At 46.9% G+C, this 15,139-nt stretch overlaps 1 protein-coding gene across 5 annotated transcripts in view; it reads left to right on the top strand.

Annotated features, from left to right (window-relative positions):
* The window catches only part of klc3 (kinesin light chain 3), an 87,839-nt gene that overhangs the window by 48,085 nt on the left and 24,615 nt on the right, over positions 1-15,139 (top strand). For all 5 annotated transcript variants that reach the window (XM_080183977.1, XM_080183974.1, XM_080183978.1 and 2 more), the window contains exons 8-10: positions 6,401-6,574; positions 7,515-7,614; positions 10,981-11,033. In XM_080183977.1, coding sequence (XP_080040103.1) covers positions 6,401-6,574; positions 7,515-7,614; positions 10,981-11,033 — 327 coding nt within the window. The remainder of the gene's footprint in view (positions 1-6,400; positions 6,575-7,514; positions 7,615-10,980; positions 11,034-15,139) is intronic.

Raw genomic sequence — 15,139 nt, 5'->3', positions numbered from 1 at the left:
AGGGAAACTGGTATTTGTGTTGAACCATAGTGTAACAATAAAACAGTTGTGAACCACAGAATGCCGTCTGCTGCCTGATCCCGTTAATTGATATCCACCTGTGAAACACCCAAGTGTAAAGAAAGATAGCTGGACAGAACTGAGATGCACATTGGCTATTATCTAGTAGACAGATAGAACAGAATTGAGGGGCTGAATGGCTTGCCCTGTTTCAATTTCAGCTCCAGGACTGAGGTAACTAACATCAATTGACTGTTAGAGGGGCAAAATTTTTATTTTTCTCAAAGTGTGGACCTGGGAACTTGTTAGATGTGTAATTTTTAATTGGTGAGCTATTAACAAAGACTGCAAGTGCAGGGGAATCAAAGGATTTCCTGCTAAGCTGTATCACAAGGGTACAGAGGGCAGCACAGCGGTTATCACTGCTGTCTCACAGCGTCAGGGACCCGGGTTCAATTCCAGCCTCGGGTGACTGTCAGTCTGTGTGGAGTTTGCACTCTCTCCCTGTCCCTGCGTAGGTTTCCTCTGGGTGCTCCGGTTTCCACCCACAGTCCAAAGATGTGAATCGGCCATGCTAAATTGCCCCTTAGTGTCCCAATTGCCCCATGTGTAGGTTAGGATGATTAGTGGGGTAAATACAGGGGTGACAGGGATGGGGTGGGGGTCTTGGGTAAGATGCTGTGTCAGAGAGTCAGTGTTGACTGGATAGGCCAAATGGCCTCCTCCTGCACTATAGGGATTCCTTGATAAGAATGTCACTGATAAATTCAATAAGCAATTGTTGAAATACCAGTTTCCCCTCTACCCACAACCACTTTATCCGGAGTGGTTAGAATGTGAAACTTGCTTCCACATGGAGTGGTTGAAATGTACTGCAGCAATTTGCCAAGGCTTCTCTGACAGCACCTCCCAAATCCAAGACAGCTAGTATCTCGAGGGACACGGCAGCAAGCAAGTGGGAACGGTGCCTGTGAGTCCCCTGTCCAAGTCCCACATCGGCTGTTGCTTCATCATCACTGGGCCATAATCCTGCAGCTCTCCCCCAGTGGAACTGTGGGTGTACCTACACCACACGGACTGCAGTGATCCAAGAAGGTAGCTCACCACCACCTTCTGGTGGGCAGTTAGGGATGGGCTTGCCTTGTCAATGACACCCACATCCTGTGGACAAATGTTTTTAGAGGTAGACGTGCTGAGGAACAAGCTGGATAAGCATAAGATAACACCAGGTTTTAGTCCAACCTATTTATTTGATAATATTCTCACAAGCTTTCGAGGGGTTACCCTCTTCGTCAGGTGAATGGAGAGTTCTGGCCTCAGACAGAGCATATAAAGCACAGACAGTTTAGAGATTACTGATTAAAATGCGAATCCTTACACCTAACCTGCTGTTCAAGACCTGAAGTGGCTGACAATGTGAGTGGTAGGAGCACTGATCACAGTTTAAAGAGATGTGTATTGTCTCCAGACAGTACAGTAAGTGAGGTTTTGCAAACCCAGGCAAGTCACGGGGGTTACAGATAGTGCGACATGAACCCAAGATCCCTGTTGAGACCGTCCTCATGTGTGCGGTCTCAACACATGAGGACGGTCTCAACAGGGATCTTGGGTTCATGTCGCACTATCTGTAACCCCCGTGACTTGCCTGGGTTTGCAAAACCTCACTTACTGTACTGTCTGGAGACAATACACATCTCTTTAAACTGTGATCAGTGCTCCTACCACTCACATTGTCAGCCACTTCAGGTCTTGAACAGCAGGTTAGGTGTAAGGATTCGCATTTTAATCAGTAATCTCTAAACTGTCTGTGCTTTATATGCTCTGTCTGAGGCCAGAACTCTCCATTCACCTGACGAAGAGGGTAACCCCTCGAAAGCTTGTGAGAATATTATCAAATAAATAGGTTGGACTAAAACCTGGTGTTGTCAGACTTTTTACTGTGTTTACGCCAGTCCAACGCCGGCATACCCACATCATAAGCATAAGATAAACATAAGGAGTTGCCCATTGAAGACAGAGGAACCAAAGGAGAAAACGCTGGAAAATCTCCTCAGATCTGGCAACATCTGGAAGGAGAGAAAAGAGCTGATGATCCTTTGTCAAAGCTCTGACAAATGGTCATCTGGACTCGTAACTTCAGCTGTTTTCTCTCCTTACAGATGCTGACAGACCTGCTGAGATTATCCAGCGTTTTCTCTTTTGGTTTCAGATTCCAGCATCTGCAGTAATTTGCTTTTATAGAGATGAGGAGGAATTTCTTCTCCCAGAGGGGAGTGAATCTGTGCAATTCTTTACCGTAGAGGGTTGTAGAGGCTGGGTTGTTAAAGTATGTTCAAGGCTGAGATTTTTAATCAGTAGGGGAATGAAGGGGTTATGGGGATAAGGCTGGAAAGCGGAGTTGAGCATTATCACATTGAGAATCATAGAAACCCTACAGTGCAGAAAGAGGCCATTTGGCCCATTGAGTCCGCACCAACTACAATCCCACCCAGGACCTATCTCCATATCCCTACACGTTGACCCACTAATCCCTCTAACCTAGGCATCTCAGGACACTATTTTAGCATAGCATAACCAGCACATCTTTGGACTGTGGGAGGAAACCCACGCAGACACGAGGAGAATTTGCAAACTGCACACAGACAGTGACCCAAGCCAGGAATCAAAACCAGGCCCCTGGAGCTGTGAAGCAACAGTGCTAACCACTGTGCTACTGCGCCGCCATCAGATCAGTTATGATCTCATTGAATGGTGGAGCAGACGTGATGGGCCAAATGGCTTGTTTCTGCTCCTGTATATTCTGGTGTTAAGAAAGGAAGAGAAGGATGTGCTGATAGGGACAAATGGAGGCCTAAGTGGCACATAAACATGTGGACCAATTCAGTCCAATAGCCTGCTGACTGATTTTATGCTGTGGAAATCTATCATTCCGCTGTTGATAGCAACCTGGCTGAAAGAGGCAGGCTGGATACTCTGCTCCTGGTGAGGAGTGAATCCTTTGATGTTATGTAAGTAATTTCATGGAAGATCTCCTAATATTTCAAAAAACATTTCTCCATATCAGTGTACAGTCCTGAGTTCTAACAGTAGCTAATTTGATCCAGCCTGCCTGAATCCAACTCTACATTCCATGTGGCCTCTGAGGAATTCTTTCCTGCAGAGACTTTTAACTAATCCCAGATTGTCTTTCAGCCTTAGCGAGTTTGGGTCTCAAATGAGCTGCCTGCAAATTAGGTTGAAAGGATTAAAATGCTATTTCTTCAATGCTTGGGGATATATAATTAGCAGCGGAGCTCCAGAGGCGCCTTGTGCATTGCGATTAGGAGCAGAGCCATAGCAAGTATGCTTCTATTGCCTTTACTTAACTATATTGGTCACCAGTGAGGATCCCAGAACACTTAAAATTTCTCATGACACTTCTTTTAAATTTCTCCCCCTCCCGAAAATGGCATGTGTGAGTGTGCACGTGTGTGTCTAGAGTGTATGCATGAGTGTGTGTCTGTGCATATGCATGTTTGTGTGTATGCCTGAGCATCTGCTTGTGCACATTTCTGTGTGTGTTTTCTTTGAGTGTGTCTGTGTGCCTGAACATATGATTGCACTTGTATGTGTGCCTTGTGCCTTATTCAGAATGTTAAAGCCTTGTTTAAATGCATAATGAGAGAGTGCTGCACAATTCAACACTCACCTAGAATCATAGAATCCCTACACTGCAGAAGGGAGTGTGGGGACAACAATCCCACCCAGCCTCTATCCCCGTAACTTCAAGTATTTATCCTGCTAATTGCTCTGACACCAAGAGGCAATTTAGCATGGCCATTCAACTTAACCTGCGCATCTTTGGGCTGTGGGAGGAAACCCACACAGTACAGGGGAAAAAAAACATAAACTCCATACAGACAGTGGCCGGATTTGAACTGTGTCCCCGGCACTGTGAGGCAGCAGTGCTCTCCACTGTGCCACGGTGCCGCCAGTATCTGGCCAAATAATGTTACAGATTTAGAAAGGAGCAGGAATAAAGAGACGAAAGCAGAACATGCTGGAAAATCTCAGCAGGTCTGATAGCTTTGTGGAGAGAGAATAGAGCCAAGCAAAGAGTCATTCAGACACAAAACATTATCATAGAATCCCCACAGTGCAGAACGAGGCTATTCAGCCCATCAAATCTACCACGATTCTCCAACGGAGCATCCCACTGACAGCCTATCTACATAACCCCACATATTTACCCTGCTAATCCCCCTAACCTACACATAGAAACATAGGAGCAGGAGGAGGCCATTCAGCCCTTCGAGCCTGCTCTGCCACTCATTATGGTCATGGCTGATCATCCAACTCTACAGCCTAATCCCCCTTTCTCCCCGTAACCTTTGATCCCATTCACCCCAAGTGCTATATCCACCCGCCTCTTGAATACATTCAATGTTTTGGCATCAACTGCTGTCTGTGGGAATGAATTCCACAGGCTCACCAGGTGAAGAAATGTCTCCTCACCTCCATCCTAAATGGTCTACCCTAATTCCTCAGACTGTGACCTCCTGGTTCTAGACTCCCCCACCATCAGGAATATCCTCCTTGCATTTACCCTGTCTAGTCCTGTTAGAATTTTATAAGTCTCTATGAGATCCCCTCCTCATTCGTCTGAACTCCAGCGTAAACAATCCTAATCTAGTCAATCTCTCCTCATACATCAGTCCCGCCATCTCTGGAATCAGCCTGGTAAACCTTCGCTGCACTCCCTCGAGAGCAAGAACATCCTTCCTCAGACCAAAACTGCCCACAATACTCTAGGTGTGGCCTCACCAAGGCCCTGTATAATTGCAACAACACATCTCTGCCCCTGTATTTGAAACCTTTCACAATGAAGGCCAACATGCCATTTGCTGCCTTTACCGCCTGCTGCACCTGCATGCTTACCTTCAGTGACTGGAGCACAAGGACATCCAGGTCCCATTGAACACTCCCCTCTCCCAATTTACAGCCATTCAAGTAGTAATCTGCCTTCTTGTTTTTGCTTCCAAAGTGAATAACCTCACATTTATCCAAATTATACTGCACTTGCCATTGGTTTGCCCACTCACCCAACTTGTCCAGATCGTTCTGAGGGATCTCTGCATCCTCGTCACAGTTCACCCTCCCACCCAACTTGGTATCATCTGCAAACTTCGAGATGTTGCATTTTGTTCCCTTATCCAAGTCATTAATATATATTGTGAATAGTGGGGTTCCAGCACCGGTCCCTGTGGCACCCCACTAATTACAGTCTGCCAATTTGAAAAGCACACATTAATTCCTATTCTTTGTTTCTTCTCCGCCAGCCAGTTTTTGTCTATCTCAATAAACTTCCCCAATCCCATGCACTTTTGGAACATCTTGGGACAGACAGGGGAAATTTAGCATAGCCAGTCAACCCAACCTGCACATCTCTGGACTGTGGGAGGAAAGCCACATGGAAAACACGCAACCTTCACACACATCAACTGAGGCCGGAATCGAACCCAAGTCCCTGGTGCCATGAGGCAGCAGTGCTAACCACTGTTCCTCTCTTTCCTGACATCTCTCCTAGAAAGTCTGGTTCTAATTTTTCCAGTGCGCAGCATTGCTGTTCTCTCTCCACAGATGTTGCCGACAGACGTGCTGAGATTTTTCAGCATTTTCTGTTTTTGTTTCAGATTCTAGCATTCGTGGTATTTTGCTTTTTTTATATAGGAATAAAGAAAAACCTGTCTCTACTGGTAAGGGAGGTGAGGATTTAAGACGGTTACCAAGTTGGGGGGAGGTGAGGAGAATTCTTCATTAGCAAGCCATTATGACTGGAGTATGCACGACCTGAAAAGGTGGAAAAATCCAATTCAACAGCACTTTCAAAGTGAAATTCGATAAATGCCTGGACTGTGCAGGGTTTTGGGAGAAAGAGTGGGAGATTGTACTAATTGGATAACTCCTTTGAAGGAGCCAGCATAGACACAATGGGCTCAATGGCCTCTTTCTGTATGGCATGATTCTGAGAGCAGAGGGTTCACCTGACACCTTGGACAGCATTCCTTTCTCGACCAGTAGAGGCAGGTACAATTTTGACTTTTACAAAGCATTTAGTTCACTGGCTAAGGTGGCTATAGAGGGATATGAATCAATTGGGATGAGCTTAGTGGCTTAAAAAAGAAGGGTGGCATGGACAAGTTGGGCCAAAGGGCCTGTTTCCATGCTGTATGGCTCAGTGACCAACATCTGAAAGCAGCTGGTTGAAGCATTGTTATCTGAAGACCGGCCACACAAGTAGCTAGGTATTTCAAAGCAGTTCCTGACCATCAAGCCCGCCTGGGTAGATATATAAAGGCATCGTGGATGTGTCAGGCTTCCTTGAATGAGCTTTGCTAACGTTTGTGTTCTGAATCCTCAGGTGCTGGGCAAGGACCACCCCGACGTGGCAAAGCAGCTGAACAACCTGGCGCTACTGTGCCAGAACCAGGGCAAGTACGAGGAAGTAGAATATTACTATGAGCGAGCCCTGGAGATCTACCAGACCAAGCTGGGGTCAGAGGATCCCAATGTGGCCAAGACAAAGAATAACCTGGTGAGGAGCTCGGCTTGGCGCTGTCCTCCAGCGAGGAGACAGATTCCCCCCAATGTTAACTTTGATCTAAAGGCTGATGGCTTGTTGGTCTTATAGAAAGAACTACAGTGTGAAAGCTACAGTATAAAGGAGAGGGAGTTTTGCCACAGCTACACAAAGCCCTTCGGTGCTGTATACAATCTGGGCGCTGCCCCTCAGGATATATTGGCCTTGGAAAGAGTGCAGTACAGATTCATCAGCATGTTACCAAGTGTTTACAGGGAACACTGGACAGACTCAGCCAGTGTCTCAGGAGAGATAAGTTTAAGTTTGAGTTTATTGAGTTTCATGCAATGAGCCCACCCAATTTGAGTGTCAGCAGGCTGTTTGACCCTTGGGGCATCACCGCCCAACCTAACCCCCTGTCCTTGCATGACAAGCATCACCAGGATGCAAAAGCCTTCCCGAGGGCAGGCAATGAACGCTGGCCTTGCGGGCGACACTCGCATCCCAAGAACACTGAGAAAAGTCAGTGGCCGAACTTTCTCCCTGTCACCCAGAGGCATCAAGAAAGAGCGCTCGTAAGCACATAGCAAATCAGTGAACCCGACACAGACTGGGCAGCACTGTTGAGAGCTCCGTTACCCAGTATGGCTCACTTGTTGTGGCTGATTGTTTGTAGTTTTTAAACAGAGTTGGGCAGTTTTCACAGGGCAGCAGTGGAGTCAGGAGGAATTTCTTTTCAGACACGGCAGTGCTTGTTAACAAGCTCAATCATCCATTAATTGCCTTTCTTAAAAATGGTAGAACGGCTCGGGGGTGGGTGGGAAGGCAGCGGGTTGGGCGGGAAGGCAGCAGGATGAGTGGGAAAGATGTGTTTGTCACAGAAGGAGAAACTCCTGCCTGGAGTACAGTTTGTGTCAATGAGCTGACCCTGTGTTCTGGTGTTTCTGTATTCTAGGCTTCCTGTTACTTAAAGCAAGGCAAGTACAGACAGGCTGAGGCTCTGTACAAGGAGATCCTAACCAGGGCTCATGAGAGGGAGTTTGGCTCTGTCGATGGTGAGTTAAATATTTAGAGTGAACTATCCCGAGGTAACAAGTTGGTAATTTAGTTTGGGGCGCTGATGGCTGAGTGGTATTGTCTATTAATCCAGAAACTCAGCTAATGTTCTGGGGACCTGGGTTCGAATCCCTCCATGGCTGATGGTGGAATTTGAATTCAATAAAGGAAATCTGGAATTAAGAATCTACTGATGACCATGAAACCATTGTCAACTGTTGGAAAATCCCATATAGTTCACTAATGCCCCTTTAGGGGAAATCTACCATCCTTGTGACCCCAGAACCCCAGCAATGTGGTTGACTCTCAACTGCCCTCTGAAATGGCCGAGCGAGACACTCAGTTCAAGAGCAGTTTTATTTTTTTTATTCATTCGTGGAATATGGGCATTGCTGGTTGGCGAGCAATTATTGGCCACACCGGTTGCCCAAGGGCAGTTGAGAATCAATCATATTGCTATGGTTCTGGAGTCACATTCAGGCCAGACCAGGTAAGGAAGGCAGATTTCCTTCCCGAAAGGGACATTAGTGAACCACATGAGTTTTTCTGACAATAGTTTCATGGTCATCAGTATATTCTTAATTCCAGATAATTTTTGTTGAATTCAAATTCCACCACCTGCCGTGGCGGGATTCAAACCCGGGTCCCCAGAACATTAGCTGAGTTTCTGGATTAATAGTCTAGCGTTAATACCATTTGGCCATCGCCTCCCTTGAATGGGTGATAATAAATGATGACCACTGATGCCCATGTACAAAAAAAGAGGCTGACGATGGCATTTATGAAAAGTCTATGAAGTGGCATTCATACAGGTTTATAATAGGCAGAGACCATTATCATGTTATGTATCAATCCTAGGAAATATGGAACAAACAAGAGAAAAAAACCCATCAGGCTAACTGCTTCCATATCCTTGTATAATCTGTACTGTCACAGCCTCTGCCCAGTCACCATCTCCTGAGGAAAAGTTGTGTGGAAGGACTGGCCAATCTCCATAATGGGGCAGAATTGTCACCCCTACCTGTCTGTTTATTAACCTCTTCACCACAGAAAGCATTCCCCCTCTCATAGCACACTTCCTTTGCACCCTGTGGCCTTTTTCATCATCTCCAGCAGCACTTTAAGAAGTGTTTAGATGGGCGGCACGGTGGCACAATGGCTAGCACGGCTGCCTCACGATGCCAGGGACCCAAGTTTGATTCTGGCGTCAGGTGACTGTCTGTGTGGAGTTTGCGTGTTCTCTCCCATAGCTGCGTGGGTTTTCTCCAGGTGTTCCGGTTTCTTCCTACTGTCCAAAGATGTGTAGGTTAGGTGGATTAACCATGCTAAGTTGCCCCTTAGTGTCCAAAGATGTGTAGGTTAGGGAGATTAGCCATGTTAAATTGCCCCTTAGTGTCTAAATATGTTAAGCGGATTGGCCATGCTAAATTGCTCCTTAGTGTCCAAAGATGTGCGGGTTATATGGATTGGCCATGCGAAGTTGCCCCTTAGTGTCTAAATATGTTAGATGGATTGGCCATGCTAATATTTGTCCCTTGAGGTCAGGGTGAATATGTAGGGTTATGAGGATAGGTTGTGGGTGAGATTATTGTCGGTGCAGGCTTGACGAGCTCAGGATTCTCTGATTCTATGTGCGCCTGTGATGCCAAGGCATACAAGGCTATGGGATTAGAATAGTTAGGTTTTTTTTTGACTGGCGCAGACATGATGGGCCAAAGGGCCTTTCCTGTGCTGTAGAACTCCATGACTATGATACCTTTCAAGCCCATGTCCTCTACCATCTAGAAGGGCATGAGGAGCAGATGCTAGGGAACACCACAACCTGCAAGCTTCCCTTATAGAATCATAGGACCCTACAGTGCAGAAAGACTCCATTCTGTACCCTCTGCAATCCCACCCAGGCCCTACCCCCATATCCCTACATATTTACCCATTAATCCCGCTAACCTACGCATCTCACGACTCTAAGGGGCAATTTTTAGCATGGTCAATCAACCTAACCCGCACATCTTTGGACTCTGGGAGCAAACTGGAGTACCCGGAGGAAACCCATGCGGACATGAGGAGAATGTCCAAACTCCAAACAGACAGTGACCGGAGCCGGGAATTGAACCCAGATCTCTGGAGCAGCAGTGCTAACCACTATGCTACCGTGCCACCCAGCCACTCACCATCCTGACTTGGGACTATATCACCATTCCTTTGCTGTCTCTGGGTCAAATTCCTAGAACTTCCTCCCTGACAGCACTGTGGGTGTCTCTACACCATATGGACTGTGGTGGTTCAAGAAGGGAGCTCATCACCACCTTTTCAAGGACAATTAGGGATGGGTAACAAATGCTGGCCTAGCCAGCAACACTCACATCCTCTGAAAGAATTTTTTAAAAATTTCCATCCATCTCTGAAATATGAAGCCTATAAGTAATTTAATTTAGCAATGTTCTGTATATTACAGAGGGTCAACTTATAATGTATTTTCTTTCAACAAGAAATATCAAAAAGAACTTAACTCCAGTTAGCAGGGGCAGCACAGTGGTGAGCATTGCTGCCTCACAGGGCCAGAGACCTGGGTTCAATTCCAGCCTCGGGTCACTGCCTGCGCAGAGTTTGCATGTTCTCCTGTGCGTGGGTTTCCTCCAGGTGCTCCGGTTTCCTCATCAATCTGAAAGACCTGCTGGTTAGATTGATTGGCCATGCAAAATTGCCCCTTAGTATGTGGGGGATTAGCAGGGTAAATTTGTGGGGTTAAGGAGACAGGGCCTGTGTGGGATTGTTTTCGGTGCAGGCTCGATGGGCCTCCTTCTGCCCTGTAGGGATTCTATGGTTTTAGTTCCTGTGGAGGAACTTTGATGTGCTTAATGTTGCGCTTGTTGCAATTTTCAGGCATGCAATTGGGACTTTAAGTGAGGAAAGTTTTCAGTTAAAATTTATTTATTAGTCACAGATAAGGCTTACATTAACACTGCAATGAAGTTACTGTGAAGTTCCCCGAGTCGCCACACTCCGGCGCCTGTTTGGGTCAATGAACCCTAACCAGCATATCTTTCAGGCTGTGGGAGGAAACCGGAGCACCCGGAGGAAACCCACGCAGACACGGGGGAGAACGTGCAGACTCCACGCAGACAGTGACCCAAGTCAGGAGTCAAACCCGGGTCCCTGGCACCGTGAGAGGCAGCAGTGCTAACCACTGTGGCACTCATATTATTGTTTCCTTGCTTGCTTTGCATCCTTGCTTAACCGTCCTAGTCAGAACCCTGAGAGGTCTTGGTATGTGAAGTATAATGTGAGTTAAGTTTTAGAACCGAGGGATTTAAACCTAAATAAAAGTGAGCATCATGTTGGATGTGTTCTTGCCTCTTGTGCAGGTGACCACAGACGGGTGTGGATACACTCTGAGGGCGGAGACGACGCAAACAAGGTAATAACCACACATCCATCACAGTATTCAGCCTCCAAGCTGTTCCTTTTCCACCGCTGTGGCCGCTGTAAGCAACGCCACGGAAGACCGGTCGGTATCTATCAAAGAAAGCAAATAGGAAATAAAGCCACAAATGCTGCAAAGATGAAATAAAAGAAAAAAAACAGAAAGTTCTGCAATTAGCAAAGACGGCAAAGAGTTTTGGAAGTCGACCTTTTGTGAGAGTTTTCTGTTTCACTCCCTCACCACCACCCCCGGAATATTAACCAACACTTTTTCAGATATGATGGCTGGAATTTTAACATCAGACCCGTCACGGGAATCGGAGCTAGCGAGGAACCACGGGAAGGTCTGTTGACTTCGGACGGGATCTTGCGGTTTCAAGACGAGCGAGGCTGTAAAATCCCGCCCGATGGCTGGAACCTCCTGGCCAATTCGTGCACGTGGGATTCTCTGGCCCCACGAGCAGTGAGCCGAGATTTGGCTGAGTGCCAAATTCTCCCTCATCGCTTGCCGCCGCTAGTCAGGGGTAGCTCTTTCAAGGGCCTGGCATCGGAAGGATGGGCTGAATGGCCATCTTGTGGGCTGTACAGCTGTAGGAAATTGAGTGGCTGGTCATTCAGTGGGACCCAGTGTGTTTGCCCTGCAAACTCTGGCACTGGAGGAGGGAGAATGTGTTCAAAGAGCCCAAACCCATTTCAGCAAAGCTCTTGTAAGCTTTGCTGTGGAGAATTGGGAATGGTGGGAATCAGAGTTTCAGTGCATCGCGTTGGGACAATAGGAATAGAACCACCCCCACTCAGGGTGAAAGTGGGCTTTAATCTGTCTCCTCACATACTCTACATTTGCTACCGAGCTTCAACAAAAATAAATCACTATTCATTGAATTTGTTTTCTCTTAAATCAGTCAATGCTTGTGAGCAGCCCTGTTTGAACTCTCAGTTATCTTCAGGTAGTCTATTTTATGTTACTGACCTGAATATTTACTCCGAATTGACCTGGGCTGGCTGGTCATCATTCAACCCCTACAGTACAGAAGAGGCCATTTAGCCCATCAAGTCTGCACTGACTCCCTGACAGAGTCTCTTACCCAGGCCCCCTTCCCCATCCTAGCCCCGTAACTTACCATGGCTAATCCACCTAACCTTGGGACACCAATGGACAATTTAGCCTGGCCAATCCACCTAACACACACGTCTTTGGAGTGTGGGAGGAAACCTGGGCACCCGGAGGAAACTCACGCAGACAGGGAGAGAATATGCAAACTCCGCACAGACAGCTGCTGGCCCAAGGCCAGAATTGAACGTAGGTCCCTGGAGCTGCAAGGCAGCAGTGCTAACCACTGTGCCACTGTGCTGCTTGACGTGCCACCATGCCACTCTGCCCTGCCAGCCTCCACCAAGGATAGCTAAAGTTTATTAGTCACAAGTAAGGCTTAAATTAACACTGCAACTAAGTTACCGTGAAATTTCCCTAGTCACTGCAGTCCAGCACGTCTTTCAGACTGTGGGGAGAAACTGGAGGGAACCCACGCAGATGCAGAGAGAATGTTCAAACTCCACACAGACAGTGACCCAAGCCAGGAATCGAACCCAGGATCCTGGCACTGTGAAGCAGCAATGCTAACCACTGTGCTACTGTGCCACTGCAAGGGCCAAACTTGATATTAAGCCTATTGTAGCTGGAGCCTATTGTGTTGCCTTGGCTGCTTAGGTACAAGCTGAAACTGAGATAAAGTATTGTGTGAATTGCATGATGCAGAATCTGGGTCTGAATGAGGAATTGGATCACTTGATTCAAGGAATCCATGTTTGGACCAATATCATTTCAACTTTTTAAAAATAATCAGGTCCAACCCTAGTCACGATGATCCGCGCATTGTACTCAAGTCAGCGATGCAGAGCAGAAGAGAACCACACAACTGGTCCAACATCAGAGGGCTGAGCCATGAGGAAAGATCAGAGAAACTAGGATGCTGAAGCCTCTGCAGAAGGTGACTGAGGCAGTGAGATGGGCAGTTCTTGAAGGAGGAGATGTGCTACTAAGCAGTTGAGAACAGGCAAGACAGCAGCAGTCTCCTGCCAACCCTGATCGTAAGGCTAGGAGCACAGGTTAGGGGAGAACTTGAGTTTGATTTTGATGGCGAGTTTTAAGTTTAGAGCGTTCAGCTCTTGCTAAAAGGCATCCCACATTCTGAAGCCAAATCTCCCCAAGAGCCTGGATGCTTTGATGTGGGGAGCAATCTTTTTTTCTTCCTTTCTGGTATGGATGAGGGATGTGATCTTCTGGAATTATTAATTCGATTTTGCAATCTCAGCAGCAAGGCATTTTAATCTGTCAAACCATTTTGTGAAGAAAATTGATCTGGGTCTCGGTCGTTGCTGGCAAACTCGGCTGGCTTTTCCCTCCAGCAGTATTTTCAGAACTGGGGGGGCCACAAGTGTGAAATAGGCTCAACAGGGGAGAGGCACCTCTCTCCCAGAGAGTGGTGAGGAAGTCGGGCGGGCGAGTATTTGAGGTCAAACAGTTGATGCATTAAACGAAAGCTAGATTTTTTAAAATGGGGAAAGGGATATAGGGTGAGTCAAGGATCAGTGGGAGGAGTATGGTGAAGAGCAAAAACCTGTTGCAGTGCTCAAAAATACCAAACTATGACACCAAATCATGACCACTTTATCCCTAAACTCAGTCACAAACTGGCACGACTCAACAGTCAGCAAGCATCAAACTAACCCTGCATCTGAGTAAGCAGTGAAGGTGTGATTTGGTTTTAATCCCCTCTGTGCATTTTGCTGTATGTTTGAGGGGCAGCTGCCTGTTTCTCTGATGCAGTGTAGTCTTGTTGGTTGCCTCATGTTCTTTCTGTAAAGTTTTGTTAATTCTGTCGCTGGTAACTCTTCCTTCACAGCTGTTTGAAACAAGAAAGGTTTTGTACAGAAGTGCTTTCTAATATTTGCAAAGAAAAGAGGTTATTTTTGTTCTCCTTTTTTTCTGGTCGCTCCCTCATCCAGGTTGTGTTTTTACCCATCCTGTGTTTGTCAACAGGCAAGCGCCATGAAGACTCGCTTGTATTACTAAGATTTGTTGCCATGACCATCCGTGGCTGTTTCTGATTTGATTGTGTGTGCGTGTGTGTGTGTGAGAGAGAGAAGTTTAGTGCTGACCAAGCTGAGAGTTGTTGGCACTGGGGTGGGGGAACGCTTTCCATTTTATACATAGATGAAACGCTCCCCAGGTCAGCCGTCACGTGGTTAGATACAGAGGAAAGCTCCGACTAACCAGGCCCAATTCGCGGGCGAGCTCACTTTCACTGCTGTACCATCAGATTTTTCCATTTCCCCCACACTGGCTGTTGTTCCTCCGAATGAGTTTCAAGTTTACTTATTAGTGTCACCTGTAGGCTTGCATTAACACTGCAGTGAAGTTACTGTGAAAATCCCCTAGTCGTCACACTCCGGCGCCTGCTCGGGTACACTGAGGGAGAATTTAGCATGACCAAAACACCCAACCGGACTGTGGGAGGAAACCCACGCAGACACGGGGAGAATGTGCAAACTCCACACAGACAGTGACCCAAGCTGGGAATTGAACCCGGGTCCCTGGCGCTGTGAGGCAGCAGTGTTAACCCACTCAGAGTGACAGATAGGACCCTAGGAGCTGGTTTGAGACTTCATTCGTGTTGACTGGTTGCTTCCAGCTAGAGACATTAATCCTCTCTGTTTGAGCTAAGGCTAGATTCAAGAGGTTGTAGTCTCTGGTCAGCCACTGTTGCCAGTCCAGTGTCTCACCATGAACTCTGTTTATTTGTTCCCCCTCATGTTAGAACATCTCTGATAGTCACCCGATGCTATGGTAGCGGGGGCAGGACCACCTTGTCCACTGGAGTTGCCACCTTTTGGGAACTGTGGATCTGCACGCCTGGATTCCTCTGTATGCTAATATTTCTAAGGCTCTTCCATCTACTGTAGACTGTCCTTATGCAGTAGACCTCCCAAATCGCAGCACCTCATCTTTGTCCGGGTTAAGTTCCAAATGCCATCTTTCAGCCCAGCTCCTCAACCGATTTTATATCCTGCTATATACTCTAACAACCCTCCTCACTAACC

Source organism: Carcharhinus amblyrhynchos, unplaced genomic scaffold, assembly GCF_965287045.1.
Source record: "Carcharhinus amblyrhynchos unplaced genomic scaffold, sCarAmb.v2.hapA scaffold_505, whole genome shotgun sequence".
NCBI lineage: Eukaryota > Metazoa > Chordata > Chondrichthyes > Carcharhiniformes > Carcharhinidae > Carcharhinus > Carcharhinus amblyrhynchos.
The sequence above is the reverse complement of the archived record's forward strand: the minus strand, read 5'-3'. Positions and strand labels throughout refer to the sequence as shown.